General features: G+C 37.0%; 1 protein-coding gene across 1 annotated transcript in view; it reads right to left on the bottom strand.

The window, feature by feature from the left end:
* LEPR (leptin receptor) overlaps window positions 1-25,877 on the bottom strand; it is an 84,284-nt gene that overhangs the window by 52,139 nt on the left and 6,268 nt on the right. Inside the window, exons 2-4 of the mRNA XM_081818567.1 lie at window positions 13,245-13,304; window positions 7,842-8,171; window positions 5,589-5,712 (exon numbers count right to left, since the gene is read on the bottom strand). Of these exons, the coding sequence (XP_081674693.1) occupies window positions 5,589-5,712; window positions 7,842-8,171; window positions 13,245-13,284 (494 nt within the window). The 5' untranslated portion in view covers window positions 13,285-13,304. The remainder of the gene's footprint in view (window positions 1-5,588; window positions 5,713-7,841; window positions 8,172-13,244; window positions 13,305-25,877) is intronic.

The following is a 25,877-nucleotide window of genomic DNA, read 5'->3' as shown; positions in this document are numbered from 1 at the left end:
TGTGCCAGGTTCTGGAAATTGCCTCTAGTCCAGAAAGACTAATTCAGGACTCATTTTGTTTCCTTTTCTTAGGAATAACAGATCTGTTCGGCTTTTGTCCCATATCTGGAAGTAGATGTTTCTTACATTTTATCAAGTTCTCTAGTTGTTTATGACAGAAGAGCAATCCCAGACTGTATTATTCCCAAAAATGGCCCGAAGCCATTTTTGTTGACTTTATATATTAACTTCTGAAAATATAATATACTCAAATCATTCAAAACTTGATTTTCTTTAAAGGAAGCAGTGAAATGGGGTGGTGACTCGATGGAATATGTGATCTATGTCTTAAATGGGAGTTATTACAGCATGTTATCAGCTGAGAAGAAAACTTGATAATGCAAGAAAGAGAGGGGATAATTGCAAGAGGCAAGTCCTTGAGTAAACTACGGGGGATGGGACTCAAAACACATGAGAAAGTGTTCACTTTAGATTGGAGCACAGAGAACTCATCCATGATTAAAGAAGAGAAGGATACTGTGTGGGCACTGATATGAGCAGGCTGGTAGGTTTGGGTGAGAAAGCAATTATAAGAGAACCTCTCCCCTGCTCCTGTTTTCCTGCTGACAGTCAAAAGCAAGGTCATCAGGGAGTGTCTCTGGCTCTCTCTCAGGGAAGCCGGCAGCCAGGTTGTAGTGTACCCTATGGAGAAATCCACATGACAAGCAAATGAAGGAGACCTCCAGTCCCAGCCGGGGAGGAACTTAGGCCTTCCATCCAATGGCCCATGAGGAACTTGGAAGCCTGGGAACAGATTCTCCTGAAATTAAGCCTTGAAATAACTGCAGTTCTAGCTGACATCTTCATTGCAACCTTATGAAAGACCTCGAGGCACATGTCCCCAGCTAAGCTGCACCTGGATTCCTGACCCACATGGCCTGTGAGATGATAAATGATTGTTGTTTTAAGCCACTAAACTTGGGGTAGCTTATTAGATAGCATAGATAACCAAGGCAGGTATTGGTACCTGGCAATGGGATGCTGCCATACAAATCCACCTAAAAATGTGGGAGTGGCTTTAGAACCAGGTGACAGACAGAGGCTGGAACAATTTGGAGAAGCATGCTAAAGAAAGCCTAAATTGCCTTGAACAGACTCGAGTGGAAATGTGGAGTTTGAGGATACTGCCAGTGAGGGCACAAGAGGAAGTGAGGAACATGGACTGGAAACTGGAGGAAAGAGAATCTTATGTAGGGGCAGAAAGCTAAGTCGCACATAGCGTGTGCCTCCTGAACTGGGCGATCTGCTGCAGGAAATTGCCAGGCAGGTGTTTGAAGGTGGCCTCTTGGTTTCTTCTTGCCACAAGAGGAGAGATACCCATTGAGCAAAGGGCTGTTAAACACAAGAAACCAAGACTTGAGAGCTGCGAGATGCCTAGCCGTTAGAGATGGCGAAGACGTCACTGCCAGAAAATGGCTTCCAAGCAAAGGTCAAAGAGAAGGTAGAGGAGGGCTTATCTCTAAGAGATCTTTGGGCTTTTATCTAATGGGGTGAACCCCAGTGAGATTCACAGGAGGCTGTGTGTTCTTGTGAGAGAACATGGTAGCAGAAACACTACTAGCTCAGACTGAAAGGGTACAAAATGAAACGAAGCCATTGGATTCCCAAACTGTGCTGACAGGAGGCATGCTGAGGAACAACCCCCCTCCGTTGCAGAGATGTGCAGCCCTTCAGGAAAAAGAAACTCAGAAGGCAGAGCCAAGAAACACAAAGAATTATTCCTGAGGTTGAGGTAATAGAGGGAATAAGCCTAAGGTTAGGAGGAGGGGGAGATGGTCAGAGAGTGGGATCCTTGAAACTGAAATTACAGACAGAGCATGCTTACCAGTAATGGCAAGGTCTGGAGTAGGTCCACGAGAATGGGTGAACTAGATGGGGTGAAGAAACAAGAATAGGGAAAGTAAAGCCTTCAAGAAATTGAAGATCATCTATATGGACATGGAAATCACCAAGAATGCTGATGCGGGAATAGTAAAGAGAAAAAGTAAAGCAGGGGTTAACAGTTACAGAAGTCCAAACCCCTTGGATGACCCTCACTTATTCATCCATCTCCATTTCTCACCATTCCCCAGCTTTATAACCCAACCAGACTTACCTTTTCATGTCCTCAAATGTTCAGATGTGACTGTGGGACCTTGCAAATGCTCCTCACTCTACCTGGTTCATCCTGTGTTCCCTCATAATCCAGACAGATACTTCTGCTGCCTGTCTGTATATGTTTTCACAAGTCCCTGTGTTTATTTCACCAAAGTGATTTCAAACTTTGTTATGCTCCTCGTCTTCACTGTTAGCTCCAGGAGGGCAAGGGCTGTGTCTGAGCTGTTCAACATGGTTGCCCACCCTCAGCTCGGTGGCTGGTGCACACAGTAGACATCTCATAATGGAAGAAAAGGATTTCTCTTCCAGGTCAAAGATAAAGCAGTTATAAATAGCACATTTCTATGGTATCTCTCCTTTTGGATTCTTTACAAACATTAATATCTGAGCTCAAACAATGCTTTCCCTTAGGGGACATATTCATAGGGCTTTAAATCCCTTATAAACATTAGGTTTTAGTTCTTTTAAAAAACATACTTATTTACACATGGAAGCATTTGAAAGATTTCTCTCAAGAATTCTCTAATGTCTGGAGAAGGGGATATTGATTTAAAAATTCTTCTTAGAGTAACGACCTTTATGCATTTTCCCTCCCATGGAGGTCTTGTTCATTATACTGACCATCTCTTCCTCCTAATATGAAATTTCTTATTTAAATTATTTGGAGACATAGTGTCCAAAGATGCACACAACAGAATTCAAGACAGAAACAGCATGTAACAATGAGTAAAATGGACATATTAACCAAACTGTATAAAGGAGAGAACAATTAATGTGGGGGGGGGGAAAAAGAAAAAAACCCACAATGTTTCTCAAATTGCATGCAATTATGATAAGTTTTCCTGTGCTGATATTTTTAGAAACCTGAGTTCAAAATAAAAGCAGGTCAGGGAGCCTGGGTGGCTCAGTCAGTTAAGATTTCCGCTCAGGTCATGATCTCAGGGTCGTGAGATGGTGCCCTGAGTCGGGCTCCATGCTGGGCATGAAGCCTGCTTAAGATTCTCTCTCCCTGGGGCCCCTGGGTGGCTCAGCCATTAAGCGTCTGCCTTTGGCACAGGTCATGATCCCAGGGTTCTGGGATCAAGCCCAGCATCGGGCTCCCTGCTTGGCGGAAAGCCTGCTTTTCCCTCTCCCACTCCCCCTGCTTGTGTTCCCTCTCTCCTGTTTCTCTCTCTGTCAAGTAAATAAATAAAATATTGTTTTCCTCTGTACCTCCCCCACCTTCTCTCTCTCCCTTTCTAAAAATAATAATAATAATAATAATAAAATAAAAGCAGGTCAAAAGAATCTGCTAAATTCATCATATGAACAAGTTAAAAATCTAGTTAATGTATCATTATTTTCTCATTTTTCTGGGTCTGACAATTTAGATGAATAGACCAGTGGCTACTTGGCTGAGTGAAGTGAAGTGAAAATTCTCAGCTGTAGCTAAGTTACTATGCAGTTTTGTAATGTTCTGATATATTCATGTGTATCTTTTTCTGAAAATGCATACCTCAAGACATAACTATAACCTATACATAATAAAATTTAAATCCTTACACATAGCCACAGTGCTTTAACCCCAAACACACTGCCCTAGCTTCCTGATAATTTTTGAAATTGTCTTGAATAGGCACCCAGAGAATTTCTGATCACATTCCAAAATATTTAGGTCATCGTAGGAATGTGCTACATTGCAAAGGACTTCTTTTCTCTGAGCTAAAATCTATTTTGCTCAATAAAGCAGGAAATTTTCTACTCCAAATTTCAAATATATCTCCATCCAAAAGAGCACTTCCTTTCTTTCCTCATTACTTACAGTTGAAGTGAGTCTCCTTCATTTTGAGATGAACCTTCCATCTGTGCTCTTTTCCTGGAACTTGCTTATTTACATATTCACTCTCTGTCATAGATCTTGAATGGGTCCCCTCCCACCCTATCTTCAACCTTTCTCCCCTTGCTGGGTCATTATCTACAGACTCGAAATAAGCTCATTCTTTCCTGTCCTTTAAATGTCCACCCTTGGCTGTGCTTTACCAATTATCACTCCAACCTTCCCACTTTACAACCTCAGTTACTTTGTGGGCCTCTAGAGATCTATAGCTCAGTCATTTCTGTTGTGAACATGTATCAGGGTTTCCTGGCTGCCCAGCATTTGTCTGGAAAATCTAACATTTCGTACAGCTCAAACAGTGGCAGCTAGGAGCACGTTCTCACCAGATAGTCCCATTCTGGACCTTGGCCCTAAAGAGAACTGCACAAAGAAGCAGGGGCTAGTAGGGGCTTCCAGGGTCATCTAGAATTCAGCGGCACTAGACCCCACCTAAGGCTTCCACAGCAATCTTGTGCTCCCACGGTTTCATGTACCTACCCAACACACAACAGTAACCACTAAAACTGAAGCCATGTGCATGTCTGCCCCAACCACTAGCCTGTGATGCCTCCAAGACAGAGATCATAACTCTTCTTTTTTTAACTTCTTTAAGTTTCTTTTTTAAAATTATTTTAATTTACAAGGATATATTATATGCTGGCTAATTGAATTTAAACTAAAAAAATAAATTATTTTAATTTAAAATATGATTGTTCTAAATATATAATTAATATAATTATTTTAGTTAAAATTTACATAACATAGAATTTACCATTTTGAGTGTACAGTCAGTGACAGTAGTATATTCACATGGTCGGGAAATCATCACCACCATCCAGCCTCAAACTCTTCTCACCGTCCCAAACCGAAACTCTGCATATATTTAAACAAGAACTCCCCATTACCCCCACCCTTAGGCCCCAGTAACCACCATTCTACTTCCTACCTTGACTCATGTGTATATGGACAGTTTCTAGTACATCAGCCCTCAGTGGTATGATCTCAAAAACTGTAGAACTGAAAGAAATTAGTCTCTTTCTCCTTAAGCATCACAGAAAAGAACAAATTAGAAAAAAAATTTTAAAGAGCTAAAATTCACATAGAAATGATATGTATTATCACTAGAGTTTTTAGAAAACTTGAAGGATGTCTTAGCTGGAATTATAAGTGTATGGCTATTTAAAACCACCATCTTGGCTCTCTAGCCACACAAATAAATATTGAGCACTTATATTTTTAAGCTAATAAAATGATCAAAGATGAGAAAAAAATCTACCTGAAAAAGAAATGTATAATAACTTTTTCCCTCACTCAAATATCTAAGACCCCTGAACTGAGTTCATCCTTCTTTCAGAATATGCCCATCCATAACTGCAGTGGCTTGCTACCTTAATCAACAGGAGGAGCAAAGAGGAAACCTAATAGAGATGAATACTGCATGAAAAATATATAAAACTGCCTTCTAGAAATGTACATACATGCAAAAGGAAATATAAGGAGAGGAGAGTTTTCATAACCCACTTCTGTATACGAAAGCTCTTGCATTAAAAAAAAATTGTGTTGTTGAAATTTCCAAATTAATTTATTTGGTACTTACAGAATATATAAAAGGTGGACCTTCAGGTCGTAAGTCTTGAAAGGATTCTTAAATAATGTCTCCATATAACAGATGAATAATTTCAAGTCCTCTTTCATCCAGCACTGTATGTTCCAGTTTGCACCTGAATTAAAAATAAACTACATTAAATCTGAAAAACATTCTGAATAACTCAGTGAAAGAGAAGAACTAAATTAAATTTACCAGTGTTCTGATACAATTTCCATTACCTATTCTGAGAGAAAAAGAACCAGCTCTAACCAGTGGTATGTATCTGCCCAAGTCACTTAGCTCCTGAGGCCCCCAGTTTCCTTTTAGGTAAAATAAGACAGTTAAATTCTCAAACTTTTTTTTTTTTTAATCTTGAACTACTTAAGTAGGACAAAAAGACCTCAAAAGTCACCTAGCTCAGTTCATGCTTGCTTTCCAGGAGAAAAGAAAATATTCAATATCAAGGTACCAGCAAATGTGGAGCAGTATTTATGTGTCTGCTTTAGCAATAAAAGCACAGTGATTCACATGTGAACTATGATTCATGCCTTAAATTCTTGTTATTGTAATATTATAGGCCCCAAATACAACTAATGCAAGTGTACTTCATGCACTGAAAAACTCACCTGGTAATAAATTATTGGTGATTTGTAATTTAAAAAGCAAGAATAGCAAAAACTAGAAATAATGGCTAATGTAAAACAATGCTAACATATTTCCCCAAACCCGAAGGATTTCTAGCTGGTAGGGATTTTACAACACTGTTGAGCCCTTATGAAGTAAACAGCATGCCTGGTAGAATAATCAGTTGAAATCCTCAGTAACCACCACTTAACCTACTAATTTTAGTTAAACTCACTAAGAAGTGACTAGTTATACAAGCTTTATTTATGTGTAAAATTTAAATCTACAGCATCATAATCACTCCTTTTGAAAACTGAAGAAAGTACTAAGATTTTTTGATCATTTCAAAGCTCATCACAAAGACCTTGCCTTATTAAATTCATCCTTGGTATATTTAATAATCGCCAAATGGCTAAGTTCCCCTACAAATGAAAAAAAAAAATGCCTCATTTAAAATTAAATGAATTGTATTAATTAAAGGCCATAGAATCACTTGGAGACATTAGGAGTTATTACTACTAACTTGTTTTAAAACTCTGATTTTATTGTATATTTATGCTTTATTCTTATTCCTAAGCTGATTTCAATAAACTGGAATGTTTCTTCCATCTAATCAGTGATACTCAACCAGGGGCAATTTGGCCCTCGGGGGCATCTGACAATGTTTGGAGATATGTTTTGGGGAAGGAGCTACTGATATCTAAGAGGCAGAAGCCAGGGATGTTGCTAAACATCCTACAATGCACAGAACAGCCCCCATAACCAAGAATTGTCTGGCCCAAAATGTTAATAATGTTGAGAGTGAGAAATTCTGATTAACTCTTTATAGGAGTGCTATACTTATGTGTGCCTCTGTTTTCATATTGTAGGTCTCTTTGTATTACTGAATCAATTGACTCTGCTCTGTTAGCTTTTCCAGAAGGCTTGGAAATAATTTTTTGGTTTTGATTTCCAGATGCAGAATTACTAACTACCCTAGCCACATTCAGTATGCATTATACTTAAACAACAAAACACCCCTTGATTTAAAATACATAATCGGCTACAGAGAGATTCCTCGCTTGAACAAATATTATTCATAAGTGTTTTAAAATTGAATTCAACAGTTGAATATTTTTTCAAGATTTTATTTATTTATTAGAGACAGACAGACAGACAGACAGAGAACACGAGTCGGGGGTCAGGGAAAGGCAGAGGGAGAGGGAGAAGCAGACTCCGCACTGAGCAGGGAGCCCGACAAGCGGCTCAATCCCAGGACCCTGAGATCATGACCTGAGCTGAAGGCAAACACTTAACCTACTGAGCCACCCAGGCACCCCCAAAGGTTGAATATTTTGAATATTTTATCTATTCAACAAAATGAGGTGTGCTTTTTCTATTTTAAAGCAAATTTAGAAGATTACAAGAAATGGATTTATAGGTAAAAAAAGTTCCCTCACTGCATTTTTATAAGATATAAAATAATTTGGGGCTCATTAGTTTTGTCACATGATGAATCATAATTTTATTACTATATAAAATGATGATATGTATTAAGAATCCCATCCATATTACATCTATTTCATACAGGTTTCAGAGAATGAAAACATTTTGTTTAAAACAGTTAATAGGTAATGCTTGGAACATCAATATACTTACCTATCTGTTGAAAAACTAAAGAATTCACTGTTGAAACAAATGCCTTCCCTTCAATGTTGTCTGCATGTACAGAACAGTTTTTATCTTCCTTGCTCCAAAAGCAACAGTGGAAAGTTGTTTTGGAAGATAAGTTAGAAAAGTAGGTAGTACTCGAATTCAATTTAGCTTTGACAACTGCCTCATAATGTTCACTCAAATTGGAAGTGTTCTTTGAGATTCCGGTTGGCAAGAGGAAGTCATAGGTTGTATTTGTTGGCATGCAAGACAGCTTAAATCTCCAGGGAGTGATCGGATATGCCAAGTTAAATGCACTTGTCAAATAAATAAATTCTGTTAGGATATTAAAAAGACACACAGAAAAACAATCATTTTGACTAAGACATAAATAGGAAGTATCTAAGATTAAACCATGTAGTGCTCAATTATTTAACTTTCTACTTGTTCAGTCTCTGCCTGATGCAGAGCTCTGTGCTTCCATTATACAATGGAAGGTACATTAATTTACTGAGATAACTTCATCCGTTAGCACCTCTTTTTGGAAATTCATGCTTCATTTTCCTGATTAATCTAGCCTTTTGTATTTATATTTTAATGAAAAAATTATAGCTAAATATTTCAATTACTTTTTCTAAAAAAATTATTCTAATGAACTTCCAGTATGAGTGGGAAATATCTGGATGTGCAATTATATAAACAAATATTAAAGTGCTGTTTTAATATTTCTTAAAGAAAATAATACCAAAATGTTAGCACTACAAGTGTTTTTAGAAAGGGTTTTTCTTCAGTATCAGGACAGCTGGATAATCTCTTGAATCTACCCATGATCCTCAGATATATGACACTGTCTAAGACATGTCTTTAATGCATTCTCCAAGAATCAATGTACAATGACAGGAATATTCCATTGCTCAATAAAGACGATGCATTTCATTTTTTGACATATAAAAATTAAGAATAATTATATAATTTCATACCCCCAAAATTCTCAAAAGTGGTACTTGTTTTTTTAATAAGTAATTGTTTGAAAATAAAATAATAATTAATTCTCAATAATTCTTTTTTTTTTAAAGATTTTATTTATTTATTTGACAGAGAGAGAAAAAGTGAGAGAGGGAACACAAGCAGGAGGAGGAGAGGGAGAAGCAGGCTTCCCCTCTGAGCAGGGAGCCCGATGTAGGGCTCGATCCCAGGACCCTGGGATCATGACCTGAGCCAAAGGCAGACGCTTAATGACTGAGCCACCCAGGCGCCCCAATAATTCTTTCTTTTACAAGCTACTCATATAATTCAACAGCCGTGTTGCCTCACATACAAACCAAAGCAGAATGAGAATTTGGAGAATTTTGCATGGATTTTCATGGAATGAGAATTCTGAAGAATTAGGGTAAATGTAAGAATGTAAGAAAATAGCAATTTTTAAAAAATCAATTCACAAAAAATGTTTTAAATCATAAAGGTAATATATATGAAAATATCTAAACAATATATAGGTAATGATTGTTAAAGTTTGATTTCTAAACTTCTCCATAAAAATAAACTAACATAAAAATATATCAGATGCAAAAATTAAAGCAAACATGACTAACATGACTAATACTTTGCCCACACTGATAACAATTAGGTATCATAATATCACCAAAAGTGACTCCTCATTACAATTGTGTTCCTTTGGACTTCATCTTTCTAACATATGTTTCTGAAATTAGCACATGTCAATAAAAATAGGTTATTTCTTTGATTTTACAAAACTATGAATATTTGTTGGTGTTAATTAAAAGCACATTTTCTAGCTGCACATAGAATATTCAGTTGGCTGAACTGAAATGAGCCTAAAATCCTCAAAGAAGTATTTGAAATGTAAAATGTACTAATGAGTGTCATAGACATAGCAACTATTGAATCAGTTTAATTAAAAGATGGTTCTATTTTGCATGCTTCTTTTGCAAATAATATTTCTTTCCCTCCAGATGAACCCTAAACAGCCAGGAGTCCAGAATTTTATCTGAAGGCATATGTTATCATGGTAACAACATCCCAAGAACTCTTGTGATTCACAAAACTTCATCAAACAACAAACCTTTCAGAAAGCCAATGTGAAACACATTGAGCGGAGCCTAATAAAAATTAGAAAATATAAGAGAGAATGAGTATGTTGTTACTTTTTGATAGTCCCTTGTGGCATTGTTTTTTTGAAATCTGTTAACAGTGGAGTTATGCTGGGTATCTTCTATAAATATATAGATGGCTACAAGGAGAACGAACAGTATGCACAAGGAAGACTTGTAGAGAAACTCTTAAGAGCACCTTCAGATTGGATTAGCCAAGGAGATGCTTAGAACACACAGGTGGACAGCTGGATAATCTCTCAATATGGTTGCCAGATAAAATGGGTTTTGTTAAAAATAGCCTGACTTTAGTTTTTTTTTTAAGATTTTATTTATGGGCGCCTGGGTGGCTCAGATGGTTAGACGTCTGCCTTCGGCTCGGGTCATGATCCCAGGGTCCTGGGATCGAGTCCCACATCGGGCTCCCTGCTCAGCGGGGAGCCTGCTTCTCCCACTGCCTCTCTCTCTCTCTGTCTCTTATGAATAAATAAATAAAATCTTTAAAAAAAAAGATTCTTAAAAAAATATTTTATTTATTTACTTGACAGAGAGAGAGAGCACAAGCTGGGGGAGATGCAGGCAGAGGGAGAAGGAGAAGCAGGCTCCTTGCTCAGCAAGGAGTCTGATGCAGGGCTCGATCCCAGGACCTGGGATCATGACCTGAGCTGAAGGCAGATGCTTAACCGACTGAGCCACCCAGGCACCCTTAGCTTAACTTTAATTTTAAAATACTTGGAACAGAGCCTAAATTAGATAATTTGAGGGTTGTTTTTTTTTTTAATCAAAATATCTCTACAAGGCAGTAAGAAACAAGTGAGAATAGTATGCTCAATAATCATTGATGGGGCACCTAGGTGGCTCAGTTGCTTAAGTGTCTGCCTTCCACTCAAGTCATGATCCAGGTTCTGGGATGGAACCAGGCCTTGGGCTCTCTGCTCAGTGGGGAGTCTGCTTCTCCCTCCCCCTCTGACCCTCCCCCTCCCCCACTCATGCTCTTTCTCTATCTCAAATAAATACTTAAAATCTTTAAAAAAAAGTCATTGGCAATAGGTGACTAATTTCAAACAGAAGCATGCTATGGTTCACAGTTAAAATCACGACATTAAAAAATCATCTGTAAGCTTTCTCTTAAGGATATTCCTGCAATGGGTAGGAGGAAGACTAGCATACATTTAATTCTTCTTCTGGTGGTATTCAAGATGGAAATTTTCAATGTAAACATCATCCCTTGATAATATCCCCTTATAACATTACACTTGTCATTGTCTACTGGAGTTATAATGTGGAATAGCTTTTAAAATGGCATCTCCCTTCCATTTGAGAATAAATCCATTATTTTGTGTCATAGCGATATATTTTACATACTACCACCAAGTAAACTGCTCCTTGATACAGAGAGTTAGTTTTAACTATCATCTGATATATATACATTTATAATTTAATAATGCTACATTTACTAAATTAAAATTAAAACATTCAAGCATCACCATATCTTCCTTCTACAAATGTATAAGGGTGTTAGTGTACATAAATAAACTTACTGTACTGTAAAAGAAAACAAAGTTAAGTATGTTATTCATAGTTAACTATGAATATTTGTTGGTGTTAATTAAAAGCACATTTTCTAGCTGCACATAGAATATTCAGTTGGCTGGAAATGGGCAGGAAGAAAAAATTTGCAAAACATAATAAATTGTTAAGGGTTTGTGATGATTAAGGTTATGTGTCACTTGTCCAGGTCCATGGGGTTCTCAGTCATTTGGTCAAACAATAGTTTGGGTGTGTCTGTGAGGATGCTCTGGATGAACTTAACATTTGAATCAGTAAAATGAGAAAAGGAGATTGCCCTCCCTAACGTGGACGGGCCTTATCGATCAATTGGAGACCTGAATAGAACAAAAAGGCTAAGTTAGAGGGAATTCCAGCTGCCTGACTGACATCAGTCTTTTCCTTCCTTTGGACTCAAACTGAAACATCAGCTCTTCTTGGGTCTTAAGCCTGCAGTATCCAGAATGGAACTTATCCCATCGGCTCTCCTGGCTCTCCAGCCTACCAACTGCAGTCATGGGACTTCCCAACCTCCACCATCTTGTGAGCCAAGACTTTATAATAAATCTCTTTCTCTCTCTCTATAAATTCTCCTGGTTCTGTTTCTCTGGAGAACCCTGACTAATACAGTACTAAATATCAGTGACATTTTAGAAATTTTGAAAACTCATGAAGATAAAATCCAGCAACAAAATGGTCAAAGTACATGATTGAGAAAATTGCGTAAGAAATATAAATTGTCAGATGAACCATGAGAGATTATGGACTCTGAGAAACAAACTGAGGGTTCTAGAGGGGAGGGGGGTGGGAGGATGGGTTAGCCTGGTGATGGGTATTAAAGAGAGCACGTTCTGCATGGAGCACTGGGTGTTATACACAAACAGTGAATCATGGAACACTACACATCAAAAACTAATGATGTAATATATGGTGATTAACATAACAAAAATTTTTTAAAAAAAGAAATATAAATTGTCAATAAACAGTGCTCAACCTCACAAATAATCAAGTAAATAAAACTGAAATGAGATGTCATGTTTTCCTTATCTGACAGGGCAAAAATGTGGAAGAATGATAATATACATCTTTGACAGAAATGCAAGGGATAGCATTCATGTACTTTGTGTTCGTGCTGCAAATGGTACGAAATTTTGTGGAGAAGATTTCACAGTACCTATCAAATTTTTAAATGTGCGTACTATTTAACATAGAAAGTCCTCTCTAATAATTAATCAACAGGAATATTCTTCCAAATATACAAAGATATATGTATGGATTTCAATGCAGCATTATTTGTTACAGATAAAGAAATGTCTATCAATGGGGAATTGGTCAAGTAAATTAATAATTTAAGGTATAGTCATAAGTTCTTTGTTATGCAACCATTAAATGAATAAGCATATCAGTAAGCACCCAGTAAAAAAAAAAAAAGTTGTCATGATAAATTGAAAAGCTATTAAGCAGAAAAACACAGAACAATAGATATAGACCAATTCTATTTTTGCAACCATAGACACGAATTGTGTATGTTTGTGTGTGTTATAGTTCTGGGAAGCTACACATCAGGTTGGTCCAGGAGATTGAGAAGGGTTTTCATTTTCACACTTACACTTTTGTTTGGTTTGTATTTTTAATCATGAGCATGAGAATTTCTAACTGCAGACAGGAAATTCTGCTAGCCAATAAAAGAAACAGGATCCTTAAGGGCAAAATCTCTTATATACGGACATTTAAAAAGCTAATTACTTACCCCAATGTAACAAAGCCACACAGAAATTTTGACAAGTCATCTTACTTCAGAGAAGTAGACCTGAAAAACAGTACATCTAAAACAAATACACACACAAAACACCCAAAACACCTGACATCTATCGATACAAGCTGTCTGGGAAAATATAAAAGGAAAAGGATTATGAATAAGTCTTTAAATTTTAATCCTCTATAATACTCTGCATCAATATCAGAGAAGTGTCTCACATTAAAGTATAGCTAGACATTATAGATTCATTCCCGTGCACATACTATCTTACACAGTTAAAATATAAGCCACATATTCATATATGGCATATTCAAAAAATTTTTAATGTTCCTTTATGCCATGACAAACCAGGACAGGCATCACAGGATAAGACCAAATTTTTTACTAAACAAAAGTGTTCATAAGTTTGATTCAATATGTACACAATCTAACATTAATTTTTTTATACTCAGTTCTTAAATTTCTCTTATTTTCTAAAGCCATTACATTTACTGTGATACTACAAAGCCAAACAGTTACAGCATAGGTATTGACTGTATATTTATTTCCAATAAAGAGGAGGAAATTTCCCTGTATGCTTTTGGAAACGCCTAGTGTTTATTTGCAGATGCAGTAATACTCACACTGGAGAGTTATCAGAGTAATCTAAGGAAAGGTTGATGGCTTAATATATCCAAATGATAGGGTGACTTCAAGAGACAAGCTTTCCCATGAAGTCTACTCAATTTGAAATACATCTTGAATAAGATTACTCATACTAGGACATCATGAATTAGAATGGCAGCGTAATTTTAATATATTGGGCTTCGATTTGTAATGAAAGCCTAAAGGCTTTTGTTGTTCCAGTGTTTTTTGTTATCTCAAATTAGGGATTCAGTTCACTACACAACGTTAATCTGAGGTAAAAAGTTCTGAATTAGGTGTCAGGAGTCTTGAGTGCCAATCTACTATCTTCAACTAATCAGCTGTAGGACTTGGGACTTCAACACTCTAGACCTCAGGTTCCTCGTGTACAAATCCCCCTGATGGATGAGCTGTACAATCCCTTTCAGAGCTTCTCATGATTCTGAGAGATTTTATTTTAAAATAGAAGTCACGGCTTTACCACAAAGAATATTATAAAATACGAAGTGAGAAACATGTCTCATAAGTCACATCTGAGAATTGGTACCATGTGATGAGTAAACAGGAAAACATGTTTGTTTAGTTCCCGACTTAATAACTCCCGGGAAGAAAAGGGATGAGCATAAACATTTTACAGTCTGATAAATTTGTTTTTCAGCCTCTCAGTTTTTCGTCAGAAGTTTGGTTCTTTATACACTGATATCACAATGTGTCTTTAGGATTTCTAAACGTCTGTTCAGCCTTTGGACTCCTCATTATCGAGTCATATGAATTTTTTGATACCTGTTTCTGATGCAAAATTCTCTCCTAAGGGGAGGTTGCTGGGGGGGGGGGCGGGGAATGGGTGAAATAAGTGATGGGGATTAAGATTGCACTTGTTGTGTTGAGCACCGGCTGTTGTATGGAGGTGTTAAATCACTAAATTCTATACCTGAAACTAATATTACACTGTATGTTAACTAACTGGAATTTAAATAAAAACTTTTAAAAAATATCTCCTAAAATAAACCCAAGTGCAAGTTTCATAGTCAGGATGTGTCATAGATACAACATATCAGACTAAGTGTTTTGAATGAACCAACTGGTGGCAAATAATTCAGTCCAACAATTGATTTGACTCACTTTTAACTCAACTGATCTGCTGAGTCAAATGACCAAATAGATCAGTTGTTTTTGCTTATATAAGACAAGCGTTCTTTTATTTAATGTTCCATGCAAAACACAAACTATTCTTATGGTTTGAATTCTTGCAGGCAGGTTTCACTCTTACATAACAGAGAAACAATCACAAAAGTGAAAAGGGCATAGATGCAACCTTGAAGAGAGTGTGAAATATGGTCCCTGATATAGACTCAATGAGGCAAATATTTATATGACCCTACATTGTACCAGATAGGAACATAAAGAGGTTTACAAAAACACAAATAATACCAAAAAAAAAAAAAAAAAGGCAGAAATCTTTAAACTGTGAGGAAAAAAACCAAGCAAAGGGAAAACTAATGGTAAGAAGACCAAAATAAGTGTAATATCCAAAATACCATTCAGTTAAATTCACTTTTTAAAGATGAACTATTAATTTCCTTTATGCTTTCTTATGATCAAATTGTTCAACCATAAATTCAGAGTACTTTTAAGTAATCTCTACACCCAACATGGGGCTTGAACCCACAACCCCGAGATCAAGAGTTGCATGCTCTATCTACCGACTGAGCCAGCCAGGCGCCCCTTCAGGGTACTTTGAAAACGAAACCAACAGCTTAGGGGAAATGTTCAAATAATCCTAACACTAAGAACAGAAAGAAATTTTTGCCTGAGTAAATTCAAAACAGGTAACATCCTCATGAACATCCTAACAGTACCAGACTTTCATGGAAACGTCACACAATTCAACAGTTCCTCAGCCCCTCCACTGCTAGTACCCTATTCTAAGCCACCATTATCTCTTCCCTGGACAGTCAGAAGTACCTCCTAACTGGTCTCCCTGCTGCTACCCTTCCTCTCCAGTTCAGTCTATTCTCAGTGCAGCATCTAGAGTGGTCTAGATCATGTCTGGCTTGCCCCAAACACTATAGTACTCTCCTTTTCACTCTGAGTACAAGTCTGAGTCCTGCACAGAGCTACAATGTCCTGGATCTCGAGTGCCCCTCTGACCTCATCAACTACTGCTCTTCCTTTGTTCAAGTCACCTTCTCGGAACCTTTCCTGACTAGCCCATCACTCTCCCTCTCACACAAATAAATAAAATCTTTCCTGACTAGCCCATCTAAAATTTCAACACCTTCCCCACCCCAACACGCATATCTGCTGTTACTGCTGAATTTTCTCCTTATCACACTTATCATACTACCTAAAGTGAATATTACTTCTTGTTTTTCTTGCTTATTGTCTAACTCTCCCCACTAGAATGTAAACTCCACTAGACCAAGAGATTCTTTTTACTATTTCCTTTTCATCATTATATCCTTCACACATAGAAGCCTGCCTGTCACCTACTAGGTGCTTTCTGTATGAATGCTGAATGAATGAGTGAATGAATGAATGGCATGGTATGACTCTTGAAATATTCTTCAAAATAGTCTGGCGGCATCATACTAAGAAAATAACAATCTTCAAAAGATGCGTTCTATGGATAACAAAGATGTCACACACCACACACACACACACACACAGAGGAATATTATGCAGCCATTAAAAAGGGAGAGATCTTGCCATTTGTGAAACATGGATGGACAACATAGATGCTAAGTGTAATAAGTCAGACCGAGAAAGACAAATACCATGTGATTTCACTCATATGTGGAACCTAAAAAAAAACAAAACAAATGAATAAACAAACAGAAAGCAGAATCAGACATAAATACAGAGAACAAACTGATTGTTGCCAGGCGCCCCCTTAACCATTTTTAAATATGGATCTTGTTGGGGTGCCTGAGTGGCTCAGTCGGCTAAGTGTCAGACTCTTGATTTCGGCTCAGATCATGGTATCAGGGTTGTGAGATCAAGCCCCACGTAGAGCTGCATAGCAGAGTCTGCTTGGGATTCTTTCTCCCTCTCCCTCTGCCCCTCCCTTCCCTCACTCTCCCTCTCACACAAATAAACAAAACCTTTTAAAACAATAAATAAATATGGATATTGTTGAGAATTTGGTAAGAGCAAGGTACCAATTGCCAGGAGGAGACACATACACCCAAAACTAGGGCTATAATTTCAGGGGGTTAACAAGCTCTCTGAAATTTATCCAAAGCTCCCAGATTAAGAGTTCCTGATGTAGATAAATAAATGGAGTCCACATTCCTCAGGCAATCCTCCGTAAGTATGGCTCCTATAAATTGAGCCACTGATAAACATCAAGCTATGAGGAGTTTGAGATTATATTGCCTAACGTTCCCCCTGGAATATAGTCATTCTATGTTGACAGTTAAGATGAATAATGTGTTTTATTTGAAATCTTCATAAAATATATGAAGATTCATTCATAGACTGATCTAAATGAGCCATCCATAACACCTAGATGTGCAGTCCGTAATTCAATTTTCATAATACACCAGAGTAAGCATATTAAACACATCACTGATTCTTGAGTTATTATTATAAACTTCAAACAAAAGGAAAAATCAAAATCTATATTCTCCTGAATTATCATATTATGGGTTTTCAGAAGAAAATCAGACTTTAACTTCTATCACAGAAAATTCTTTGTGTATCTTTATGTATCAAATTCTACTTAAATATAAAGCAGAATAGTCTCAATTAGTGTTTGAGTGGAAGAAAGGAAATTATTTACAACTTGCTCCAATGATCTCACAAAGTCTCTAGGTTTGTAGAAAAGTTTATGAGTTAGAAAAGCAATTCTGACAATTCTGTTGCCTTGATGAGTAAACTCAATGAGCGCCATCTGCCACTAATTCTTGCTTTTACTTTCCGCTAGAGAGGTGCCCATTTTTCACTTAAACAACACCATTTAAGTATTTTATTTAAATATAAATGAAAAACCCTATTTCTTCAAGTGTCAAAATAAATATAGCCTGGTCTATCTCTACTAACCTTGTCATTCTTCACTTAAGACAGAAATTGGTCATGCTATTCCTTCCCATCAAGTAGCTGTTAAAGACTTACTTTAAAATTAAAAACAAAAACAAAAAACCTTCCATCATCTTGGTATAAGCATTTGTCACTTTGAAAACTTAATTTCAAGTGTTTTAATTCCTGATATGACTCTAATTATGTGATCTTGTTGCACATTACTTCCTTGAAAATACAGAGGGATAAGCTAGAATTCAGAGACTTAGGTACCAGAAAGTCAACAAAGTTGAGTAGGAATAGGCATCTTACCTACAAAGTAATTTAAAAATCTGTACATAAATTAACTCATTTAATTATTAGCTAACTATTTGGTACAATATAAGTTACCACACAAGGGACTAGAAATATAAAAATTAATAGGAAATCATCATTTATTTTAACAAGTAACATTGTTTTATGACTTTTTTATATATCAAAGTTCTATAATACCAATATGCGTAAAGTAGCATGGGACTTCACATTCAAGATGACAAACTGAAGAAATAAACTGATCTTCTCTTACTCCTGAGATGTCTTTAGTATTACAGTGAAGTAAATCATTATCAACCAGTAGAACAGAGAATGAGAGGGGACCAGCAGCAAAAGAGAGATTTAAACAAATTTCTGGAAGATGAAGCAAAGATTAATGAAGTAGAATGAAGGAAGTGACTACGTAGGATATTTGGGGAAGGGGCTGTCATCAACGAAGGAACAAATTTATTTAGCAAAACCCTGGAAATGTTCTGAATGGTAAAGGGCAGGGTGATGTGGGGCCAAAAGAGACGGTTTTGGTCTGCATATGAAATATCTGACTTTCTTTATCCCCTCATGAACAATTCACAGCAGCCAAATCTAACTCCCTGTAACTGTCAGAGGAGTGATTTACAAACAAGAGAAACAACCCTGGCTAGTTTAATAGAAAAAAAAAATTAGTAAAATTATTGGGTACCTCACAGAACCTCAGTGACAGTCAGAGAACTGACTAATAAAGCACATAGTCAAGAACCTCACCCAAAATCCCATGAAAATTGTTCTAGAAAAGATAACCCTGCTACTATGCTAAGACATTGCATGTTATGACTGAAGCCTCAATGCCTACTACCTCTGAGTTCCTCTGAGCTCATCTGTTCTTCCATATCCCACACTTCTGATCTAAGATTTGGCATGAATGCCTCTCACTGATTCAGCCTAGTTCACAGTCTACATATAGGCAGCCAGGAAACTTGGGAAAATAGGGATTTATAAGGTAGGGAAATCCCCAAACAGAGACAAAATATCCAAAGTTGTCAAATAGCCAAAGAAAATAAAAAATTGTTCCATATACTCCTATATATTAAAGGAGTTAAAAAGCACAAGTTATTTGAGGAGAACTTGCGCTTTCAGTATAGACTTGACACAAACATGGTAAAGAACTTACATGTTCTGATATTTAGGGGGACAGACCTTCTGCATAAAAGGCAGCTCCCCGCTCAAGTGCCTAGAATAAAGCCTAACCATTGACAAACACTGCCCATACGCACAGAATTCACATTTTTCCTGTTTTTCCCCTTAACAGCCATGCTGAATGGAGACATGAACTAAGACATGAAGACTTCGGCACAATGAAAAAATTTTGTAAAAAAAAGGAAAGAAAACCTACCACAGAGGATATAGATAAATCAGAGTAGAAAAAATAGCCTTAGCAAATGTTCATGAGTATCTTCAAGGACATTTTCAGAAGACGTTGCATCCATAAATTCAAAGATTGCTCTGATAAAGGAATCATCCTCAGAAGAAAGAGCTTTGGAAAATCACATGCATAGTTGCAAAAACATTTTTCAGTAGAAATGTTAGCAAACACATGTGCATAATTAATTCCTCCCCAAAAGGAAAAAAGAGGAAAAAAATGCTTAAAAAAAAAAAAAGGTCAAATGATCCATATCCAACCAGTAGTATTTCCAGAAAAAGAGAATAAAGAGAAAATGATCAATGAAATAATATGAAAAACTTTTCCAGAGCTGGTAAGAGACACAAGTTTCCAAACTGAAGAAAAAGTGTACCAAGTACAAGGAGTAAGAATGGAAAAAATATCCATTGCTAAACATATCACTAAGAAATTACAAAAGAGCAAAGAAGAGAAGACAGGAAAGGTTTCCAGAGAAGAAAAACATCTCTAAAAGAATGAGAAACAGAATAGAAGCAAATGTTTTATACCAAAACAATGAATACAGTGAAACAATGAATACTATAAAACAAATGTTTTATACCAAAACACTGGAAGATAATCCAGTGACGCCTGCTGGAAAATTACTACAGTAGAAAATTCTACTACAGTAGAAAATTCTCTCACTTTTCATAGGTTTAGACACCCAAATAACAGCTGCTGGATAAAGTAAAATGGGAAAATCTGAGTCTAGCAAGTATCAGAGCAAAGCAAATATATTTTCAATAACACGATGACTAAATTTATATCCTATGAGTCTCTTTCTCGGAAGGAATTTTACAAGGTATTCCAGCAAAATGAGGAGTAAACCAAGAAAGAAGGATTCAGGGATTCAGGATTCAGGAAAGCATGACTACAACCAGTTGATGGCTCCAAAGACTTGAGAATGACCAGTCCAGATAGCAGATGACCCCTGAAAGGAAATGGCCAGAAGGAAGGCAGGAATGGAGGTAACTCAATGCGTAATATGATTCTGAAGCTGCAAAAATTTGACAAAAACAAAAACAGAACCCACAGAATAGCACAAGGGAAAAAAGGAAGTCATATTTCAAAATTGAGGCCACTAGGCCAAATAAGAATATGAGTTCATGGTCGTCAAAAAGAAGAATTAAATGGATTCCAAAAAAATAAAGAGAATGAATAAAAACCTAAAAATTAAAGGTATAATGAAGAAGGCCCACCTACCTTCTCCCAACAAGAAAAAAATAATTAGAAAAAGCTTTACAGAAAGTCCTGATCTAAATATGAATCAAAATAAAATATGGCATGCTTTTTTTTTTAAAGATTTTATTTTTATTTATTTGAGAGAGAGAGAATGAGAGACAGAGAGCATGAGAGGGAGGAGGGTCAGAGGGAGAAGCAGACTCCCTGCCGAGCAGGGAGCCCGATGCGGGACTCGATCCCGGGACTCCAGGATCATGACCTGAGCCGAAGGCAGTCGCTTAACCAACTGAGCCACCCAGGCGCCCTGGCATGCTTTTTTTTTAAGTAAACTCTATACCCAACGTGGGGCTTGAAGTCACGACTCCAAGATCAAAGGTCACATTCTCTATGGACTGAGCCAGCCAGGTGCCCCATACATGGCACAATTTTGACCAAGTGCTGGAATTAAAGAATCCATTTGAAAGAAGGAAGAATCCCCTTAACCTTGATTCTGGGAAGATTCTCCTTTGGGTGGCTAAGGAGTCATATTAAATGAAATGTAATCCCGGGACACTTCTTGATTCTGCAGTGAATGATATTTACAGTCATAATAACATTAACGCTATCTATAGATTTTTCAACTTTTTTGTTCAACCATTTAGACAAAAGTGAAAGATTCAATTAATTACAATACTAAACATGAAATATTAATAATATTCTCACTATATAGCTCTCAAAACTTGGGTGGTATGATTATATAAGGAGACATAGTGGGAAGGCCAAGAGTGAAATATCGCAACCTGATGCTGTAGGAAGGCAAGAGGAACTGTCTGTAGTGAATGGAACAGAAACAGTGGAAGGAATTATAAATGTAACCGATTAAAAAGCTCAGAAAATTAATATAATTATATGCAGGAACAGAGAAAGAAAGAAGGCAAAACTAGTAAGCTAAATTCTCTTCTACTACAGTATCTGTTTATGGTTGATAAATGAAAAGAAGTCAGTATAAGCATATTATCCAGCCCTTCAGAGGAAGCCACAGGCCTAAGAACCAAAACCAGAAATGGTTCAAGTTAGTTGTTCCCAAGGTCATCACGGGCACAGTGAGGGTAGTGGGGCAGGGGATGAGAATTTTTTGATTGCAGTAGGTTTCTGTAACCATGTGTGTGGATTATTTTCATGTAAAATTATTATTGAGTCCTTTTAACTAAATAGAGGGCTATGAGATTTCAGAGAAAATAGCTACTAACAAAGTCCTAGGGGCCAACGAAAGGTTCACAGAAGTGAAATTTTAGTTGAACTCCAAGGAATACAAAAGAAGAGAGTAGTGTTGTATTTCTTCTATTTTAAGGTTCACAATATGTTAACACCTCTGACATCAAGATCTTTGTTAAAATCGATGTCATCTCACAATTACCAATAGCCTAGTAGCAGCTGTGATCGAGTTGTCATTGATTGCATACAGACAAACTGGGGCGCTTTCCTCATGACAGACTGGACAATTTTAACCAATCAATATTTCGGGCAACAAACTATTTAAAGACCATTTGAGGAAGGAATAGGAGTCTTGAGTGTTGTCTGAAAACCTTATGTTGACATTTTATGGGAAGACCATATAAAGAGCCAGCATAACATTTGCAAAATGGACCACACTGGTAGAAAATCTAAGAAACAACAGTGAAGCATTCTTTTATGAAGTGCTATATCACAAGTATTCTTGAGAACCCAGAATATGCTAGTGTTTGGAAAAATATTAACATCAACAGCACTGAGTTGAAAAGCAATTAAAAAAAAAAACAAACTGATTCTGAATATGAAAAAGAATTCCTTACACTTTCCTTATGAGAGCAATAAGATTTAAACAAAAATCTTTATTTAACTAATTCTAAAAGAGCTCTTCCAGTAGATATAAGACAAAAATTCTAAAGGATGAGAAAGCATTGTAAAATAGTTAAATAGGCAGAGCCTTTTCTTTCTTGGAGGTACAAAAATGGTAGTATAATATACTTAAAAATCCATGACGTCTAGATTTACAGAACTACAACTACCCAGAAAGAGGATAATTAGGAGAAATCAGAGAGATTACTTCTAGTTTGGGGAAATCATAACAGATATCATAGACGAGTAATGAGTTAACTGCCCCCTTAAAGAATGGGAAGGCATAGGAAGCATAGATTCCCACAGAACCTATGATCAGTAAAAACAAAGATCGGCCAAAGAATATCAGTAAAAGACAATAAGAACTCCTGTGTGTGAACTGATTTGCAAATTGGGAATCAAAAGACCAAGAAGCCACTTGCCCAGATGACTGCTTTTTATAGAAAGAACATTTTTTACATCGTGTTCATTCTGTGCAAAAACCTTCTCTCCCTCAAATCAAACCTGTGACTAGCAGTGTTGCCGCAAGACACCCAGGTCACTAGAGAAATACCCAGCTACCTCCTGGGTAGGTCTAATATGGTAAGTATGTCATAATTCTAAGAGATAACATTTAATAACATGACAGCAACTGCAATTATTGGGTGCTTATTATGTATGTGTCAGTATGTTTTCTCTCTCTGTTGATGTAATGTGTGTGTTTATCTATGTCTGTTTATAATTTATTTTCTCTTTTAGCTCCTAAACACCAGTTTGGTTCAGAAATTTTGTTGGTACATACAGAAATCTAATTGTTCGATTATCTCATGTTCACAGTTTCTCAATTTTCATAGGTTTAGACACCCAAATAACAGCTGCTGGATAAAGTAAAATGGGAAAATCTGATTCTCAGAAAAACTAAGTTGTCCTATGCCTTCACAAAACAAATATTTGGTAGCAGCTGTTCTTAAACATGAATTCACACTTTTAAAGTCCATTATAATACCATTATAGAAGCTCCTGAGAATCTCTGTTTGTTTCAAATCTTTAGCTATTCTCCAGTACAAACAGATAAAACACGTATATGTTCCCATAAACCTTACAGAAACTATTGGCCCAGGAGTAAATCCTCTCTCTCTGCCCTCAACTTCTTCTCTTTCTCATTCACTATTTTACCCATATGTATACACATTTGTAAGTCTAGATTGTTTCTGGATTTTTTCCCACTAATTGGCAAAGACTTTTAAAATTAATATCACAATGCCCCTTAAGAGATTCTCTAGTTAGGTCATTTTCTTTTGCTAGTTCATAGTACTCCCGTGTGATTCAAATACACGACTCTCTTCCTCGAGATCATCCACCTGTCCCCCAGGCAGCGGCTCCCCATAGCTCTGTGCTCTCCTCAGCAAGTCTCCATGCTGTACCTGGAGCTCTCGCCCAGCTGAGCAGATCACTGAAAGACCGCACTGGCCAGGCAAACACTCTCCCGCACTAACTGAGTGTGGACCGTATTCACTTTTGGGGAGACTTTATTTGGTACCATAAAATTGTGTAAGGGGGAAGAACCTAGCCTACTAATTTTATAGACTACGTGAATTGTGGACTTTTATTCAGTGAGAATCAATATCCACAAAAGTTTCTCATGGTCTACCTTAAACATATTAAGTGTTCACAGTTCTGAAAAAGATTTTAAACTCCCAAGTACGTGGCACTTAAATTTGACAGTAATTTTCACGACATATCCAGCATTGCCGTGTCTAATATTTCTTATAAATACTTACTAAAATTTACTTGAAAACATTATACTGCCATTAGCCACATCTTTTTAAGCTTGGCCTGTTGGCAATGTAGAGTTAAGGATCACATTGCTGGGGGGAATGTAAAATGATGAAAGCTGCTTTGGGATGCAGTTTAGCAGATCTTTAAATGCTAAACACAGTGTTGCCATGTGACTCAGCAATTCTGCTCATAGGTATATACCCAAAACAGATAAACACATACTTTCACATAAAAACTTATACACAAATGTTAGTAGCAGCATTATTCATAATAGCCAAGAAGTGGAAGCTTATCCAAATGGCCATCAACTGATGAATGAATAAACAAAAAGTAGTATACCCATATAATGGAATATTATTTGGCTATACAAAAAGAATGAAGTACAGATCCATCCTATTGCATAGATGAACCCTAAAAACCTGCTAAATGGAAGAATTTGGTCACTACAGGCCCCATGGTTTTATTTATGTGAAATATCCAGAAGAGGCAAATCCATAAACACAGAAAGTAAATCAGTGGTTTTGAGGCACAGGAGGAGGAGGTTTGGGGAATGAATGCTAATGGGTACAGAGTTTCTTTGAGGAGTGATAAAAATGTTCTCAAATTAGATAGTGGTGATGGCTGCATAAATTTGCATAAATCTGTTAATGTACTAAAAACCATGAGTTGTATACCATAAAAAGTTGAATGGTGGGGTGCCTGGGTGGCTCAGTCAGTTAAGCAGCTGCCTTTGGCTCGGGATTGAGCCCCGCATCAGGATCCCTACTCGGCGGGAAGCCTGCTTCTCCCTCTCCCACTCCCCCTGCTTGTGTTCCTGCTCTCGCTATCTCTCTCTCTCAAATACATTTTAAAAAATTAAAGAATAAAAAAAACTAAAAAACAAAACAAAACCATGCAATTCCTGTGATAAATCTAACAAGAAGTTACCCAAGAACTCCTAAGGAAAATATTGAAACAACATTTACATTTCTTGTATCAGAGAAGACCTAATATACTGGGAGATAGTCATGGATTCTAGGACCAAATATTTAAAAGATATCAATTTCCTTTTAATTGTTTATAGGGTTGGGTCGCCTGGGTGGCTCAGTCGGTTAAGTGTCTGCCTTCAGCTCAGGTCATGGTCCCGGGGTTCTGGGATCGAGCCCCGCATCGGGCTCCCTGCTCAGCGGGAAGCCTGCTTCTCCCTCTCCCACTCCCCCTGCTGGTGTTCCCTCTCTCAGTCTCTCTCTGTGTCAAATAAAAAATTAAATCTTTAAAAAAAATAAAATAATTGTTTATAGACTCAAAACAACCTCAACACAACCTCCATTAAATTCCTAACAAATTTTATAGAACTTGACACACTGATTCAAAAACATGTATATGGAAAGGCAAAGGGCCAAGGAATGCTACTGCACTCCTGAAAAAATTGCACCAAGTGAGAGGATTTGCTACCACACTTACCAGATAGCAAAATT

This window comes from Leptonychotes weddellii, chromosome 4, assembly GCF_054177405.1.
Source record: "Leptonychotes weddellii isolate Sample4059 chromosome 4, ASM5417740v2, whole genome shotgun sequence".
Classification (NCBI taxonomy): Eukaryota; Metazoa; Chordata; class Mammalia; order Carnivora; family Phocidae; genus Leptonychotes; species Leptonychotes weddellii.
The sequence above is the reverse complement of the archived record's forward strand: the minus strand, read 5'-3'. Positions and strand labels throughout refer to the sequence as shown.